Source organism: Gekko japonicus, unplaced genomic scaffold (assembly GCF_001447785.1).
Source record: "Gekko japonicus isolate JY-2015 unplaced genomic scaffold, Gekko_japonicus_V1.1 scaffold4244, whole genome shotgun sequence".
Classification (NCBI taxonomy): domain Eukaryota; kingdom Metazoa; phylum Chordata; class Lepidosauria; order Squamata; family Gekkonidae; genus Gekko; species Gekko japonicus.
Window position 1 is genome coordinate 92,589 of NW_015161542.1, and position 5,023 is coordinate 97,611.

At 46.5% G+C, this 5,023-nt stretch overlaps 1 protein-coding gene across 1 annotated transcript in view; it reads left to right on the top strand.

Moving 5' to 3' along the window:
• LOC107125823 (potassium voltage-gated channel subfamily KQT member 2-like) overlaps positions 1–2,343 on the top strand; it is a gene marked incomplete at its 3' end in the record, with an annotated part of 83,410 nt that extends 81,067 nt beyond the window's left edge. Inside the window, exon 3 of the mRNA XM_015429285.1 lies at positions 2,217–2,343. Within this exon, the coding sequence (XP_015284771.1) occupies positions 2,217–2,343 (127 nt within the window). The remainder of the gene's footprint in view (positions 1–2,216) is intronic.
• Positions 2,344–5,023: the final 2,680 nt, after the last annotated feature.

Here is a 5,023-nt window from a genome sequence, read left to right on the forward strand (position 1 = left end):
GGTTTGATTCCCCACTCCTCCACTTGTACCTGCTGGATGGCCATAGTTCTGTCATAGGTGTTCTTGAAAAAGGGCAGTTTCTGGCAGAGCTCTTTCAGCCCCACCTACTTCACAGGGTGTCTGTTGTGAGGAGGGGAAGGGAAAGGAGTTTGCAAGCCACTGTGAGACTCCTTTGGGTAGTGAAGGGTGGTGTATAAATCCAATCTCCTCTTCTCCTTCTTCATTAAATGCCCTTTGACAGAGGCAGTAAACCTCTGAAACTCGGCTCTAGGAGACATCAGAGGAAGACCTTGGCTTTCCGCGACCTGTTCATTGTCCCATCAGAGTAATAGGTTAGCTGCTGTATAAAAGAACATGCTGCATGATATGGGCCTCTGGTCTGAACCAGCAGGGCTCATATGTTCTCTGTACACCTTTTCCAACAGTATGTTCTAAAAAAATCCCCTGGATTATGGAAGTAGATGCCTACAGTGCTCACTGCTGATTGGCCAGCTCCCGGTGATGTTACCAGGGAATCTTCACCGTAAGAACATAAGAACATAAGAGACGCCAATGTTGGATCAGGCCAAAGGCCCATCCAGTCCAACACTCTGTCACACAGTGGCCAAAAATCCACCAGCACTCCCAATGAAGCTTCCTTATTTAGAAGTATGAATAAACAAATCCGTAAATGGTCACATGGCTGTGTGAAAAAAATATGTGAAACCGTGACAGACAGCCCGTCAGAAGCATGATGGGTATGTGCCAGGGTGATGACAGCTCTGCCAGTTCTGCCTTTGGTGCGTGCATCTGTCGTCCTGATGGATGTGCCGTGGACTCTCTTTTTCTTTCAAGTCTGTCTTTGTTCTGAAATACGCTGTTAATAAAAGTAATAAACAAACATGACTGAGTAAACAGCATTGGCAAGATTCAGCAAGGAAAACAGAAATAATTGGATCGTGAGGTTTATTTGAAATATTTATATTGGGCCTTTATTAAACAGTATATTGAAGGTGGCTTCTAACAGGCGGGGGTTCAAACAATAAAACCCAATTCTTGAAAAAGCTTTGAGGGCCTTCTAGCCTGTGTTGTGTGTGTGTGCCACCAGCACTCCCAATGAAGCTTCCTTATTTAGAAGCATGAATAAACGAATCCGTAAATGGTCACATGGCTGTGTGAAAAAAATATGTAAAACAGTGACAGACAGCCCGTTAGAAGCATGATGGGTATGTGCCAGGGTGACGACAGCTCTGCCAGTTCTGCCGTTGGTGCGTGCATCTGTCGTCTTGATGGATGTGCCGTGGACTCTCTTTTTGTTTCAAGTCTGTCTTTGTTCTGAAATACGCTGTTAATAAAAGTAATAAACAAACATGACTGAGTAAACAGCATCGGCAAGATTCGGCAAGGAAAACAGAAATAATTGGATCATGAGGTTTATTTGTTTGAAATATTTATATTGGGCCTTTATTAAACCGTATATTGAAGGTGGCTTCTAACAGGCGGGGGTTCAGACAATAAAACCCTATTCTTGAAAAAGCTTTGAGGGCCTTCTAGCCTGTGTTGTGTGTGTGTGTGTGTGTGTGTGTCAAGTCTCAAGACATGCCAAATTAAGAGTCCAAATCTGCAAGCTGCTTTGGAGAAGGGTTGTGTGTTCGTGTGTGCACACTTACTCGCCAGAACCTAGGGTTGCCAACATCGGGTTGGGAAATTCCTAGAGATTTTGGGGGCGGGGGGCAGGACCTATGTTTGGGTCTAATGTCATGGAGTCCACCCTCCAAAAGTGCCATTTTCTTCATGGGAACTGATTTCTATAATCTAGATATCAGTTGTAATTCTGGGAGAGTTCCAGGCCCCAGCTGGAAGTTGGGAACCCTATCAAGAAGAAGAAGAGATTGGATTTATACCCCACCCTTTACTACCCGAAGGAGTCTCAGAGCGGGTCTAGAATCTCCTTTCCCTTCCCCAGAACAAACACCCTGTGAGGTAGGCGGGGCTTGGAGAGTCCTTCAAGAACTGCCCTTGAGAGAACAGCTCCGAGAGAACTTGTGACTGACCCAATGTTATACCAGTAGCTGCATGTGGAGGAGCGGGAATCAAACCCAGTACTCCCAGATTAGAGTCCATGCTCCTAAGCACTACACCAAACTGGCTCTTGAATCTGGCTTCAGAATAACTGACTAATTAGCACTGAGTTCTCCTGCTGTTGCCCCCGTCTTATTTCCTTGTCTCTCTTTCAGGAAATTGTCACCATTGTGGTCTTCGGAGTGGAGTACTTTGTGAGAATCTGGGCTGCCGGCTGCTGCTGCCGATATCGGGGTTGGAGAGGAAGGTTAAAATTCGCCCGCAAGCCATTTTGCGTCATTGGTAAGCTCTGTCTTCTTGGCCGGTTGGTTTGTGCTAGTTGCGTTTAACCTGAGTACTCATTCAGGAGACCTCCTGAACATGAACAGAACAGGGTTGGTGCCCCCCCTCCCTGTGTGTCCCCCTCAGCAAGAGTTCTGTTGATTTAGTTTTAGCAACATCAGAAGAGCCCTGCTGGATCAGACCAGTGGTCCATCTAGTCAAGCTTCCTGTCTCATCCAATGGCCAACCAGTTCCTCTGGAGGTCCAGCAACAGGGCACAGAGGCTGAGGCCTTCAGAAGAACATCAGAAGAGCTCTGCTGATTAACACCAATGGTCCATCCGGTCCAGCATCCTGTCTCTCACACAGTGGCCAACCAGTTCCTCTGGAGGGCCAACAACAGGGCACAGCGGCCGAGGCCTTCCCCCGAGGCCGCCTCCTGGCTCTGGGATTCAGAGGCTTAGTGCCTCTGAACGTGGACTTTCCCCTCACCCACCATGGCTAGTAGCTGTTGATAGACTTATTCTCCATAAATCTAATTCCACATTTTAATCACTCTCAAACGTTTCTGTCCTGCTTCTCTATGCACCCAACTCAGGGACCCTAAGGGCGTGAACACTGAAATATTTCAAAGATTTCACATTTCAGATATCAAAACAATCCAAACTTTAAAACAGTGTTTAAAATAGAGACATACATATATCCATTATACACACAAACACCCACACGGTAATACTGGTAAAGGCAGTCCTGCAAGTAGAACAGGCTAGGACTGTCCTAGCTGCGGGACTGCCTCTATCAGTATGAACCCCCCTCACCTCCTTAGACCATCCTCACAGGGCCTTCTATAGGTGTCTGGCCCAGGCCTGTAGCTATAGTGGCACATTTTGGGGCCCGGCCCCCTGACTTCCTGCCAAGCCCCCCTGACTTCCATCCAGCCCCCTGGCTCTCTGGGTCACCCACCCGGAGGACTCCCCACCACCGCCCCTTCCCTAAGCGTGGCTCGCTTCCCCATGTAGGCAAGCAGAGTGCGAACGCCGCAAAAGTGAGTTTTTAAATTTTTATTTTTATTTTGTTTTTTATTTTGTGATGTCAGTGCCCCCCGAATTACAAAATCCTGGGTACAGGCCTGGTCTGGCCCGTGAATTGCCCATTTGTCAACCACCAGGGCAAGGGCATTTTCAGTGGTGGCCCCTTGTCTCTGGAATCAGCTCCTGGGGAGGTTACTGCCCTTCCAGTTTTCCTTAGGGCATGTAAGGCTGCTTTGTTTTGTGTGGTCTTTGGGTCACGTAACATAACGAACTGGGGGAGCTGGCCAGTTGTTTCAGTTTCTCCCGAGTAATTTGTTGTTGAGTTGATGTTTTGATTGGTTTGATTGCTCTATTTATTGCATTTATTTATTGCGTTGTGTTTGTATTTATTGTATTTTTTAAAATGTTGTAAGTTGCCCCGAGGCCCCTATGGGAAGAGGGGTATAAATTAAATATATAAATAAAGAAGAAGGCGTGGTCTAGTGTTGGAGGAGATTTTTTACAGAAACCTTGGATGGTCAAAAGGACAAATTTGGGGGTTCTAGATCAAATCAAGTCTGAACTCTCCCTAGAAGCTGAAATGTCTCAACTGAGGCTATCGTACTTTGGTCACATCATGAGAAGACAGGAGTCACTGGAAAAGACTGTGATGACAGGGAAAGTGGAAGGCAGCAGGAAAAGAGGAAGGCCCAACAGGAGATGGATTAACTCCATCCAGGAAGCCCTCCATTTGCAAGACTCAAGCAAGGCTGTTCTAGTTTCAAGTTCAAGTTTAGTTTATTGTCTTAGCCATTGGCCATAACAACACAAAATAAATCAAAGCACAACCAACAGTATACATCAGTAACGTACAGTAAGTCCTATACCCAGTCTTATCTTTTTCGCCGCCAGTGCAAACAAAGCCATTCTGCTAGTAACATGTGCATCAGTATCAGAGAGCAAGAAAACGGTCAAATCCTGCTCTGAAATTCCATTATACCGAGGTACAATAGGATAAATAAACCTTTGCCTAAGTGATTCGTGCCATGAACATCTCAGAATGTTATGCGCGACATCATCCACTTCACCCATACCACAGAGGCATATTCTGGAGGTGGCAGGGACACCGCGGCCAATACAAACCATTGAGGGTACGATGTGGAACCTTAGGGCAGTAAAAGCCCTTCTCAGCTCCAGAGTACTTAGTTTCTCAAGATATACAGTCCTGCAATGATCTCTTTTAAAGATCTTATACAAGGGGGCTGTACGGCAACTTACCACCACAGGTCAGTTCAAAAGCCCATCCTTATTAAAGCAAGGCTGTTAATGATAGGATGTTTGGGGGGTCATTAATTCATTGGGTCGCCATAAGTCAGAAGCGACTTGACGGCACTCAGCAATCGCTCAGAGTTGCAACCATCAGTCCAAGCATGTACAGCTGAAAGTTCAATGCTCCCTCTAAGCTGTGGAGTCTTGTGAGCAAAAATTAAACTTTGTGAACGACTGGCATTAAAGCTGTGAGCGAGCGATTTGGCCGCTGCAGAAATCAGTTTGCTTTTGGAGCCCTCCTTCCTGAGCGGAGACAAAAATGTGTCAGCCGGAGGCTAAAAAGCTGTGAGCTGGCTCACGCTGACTCAGCTTAGAGGGAACACTGGTACGAACCCCCTTTTTATTCAGGTGCTTTCCCCTGGT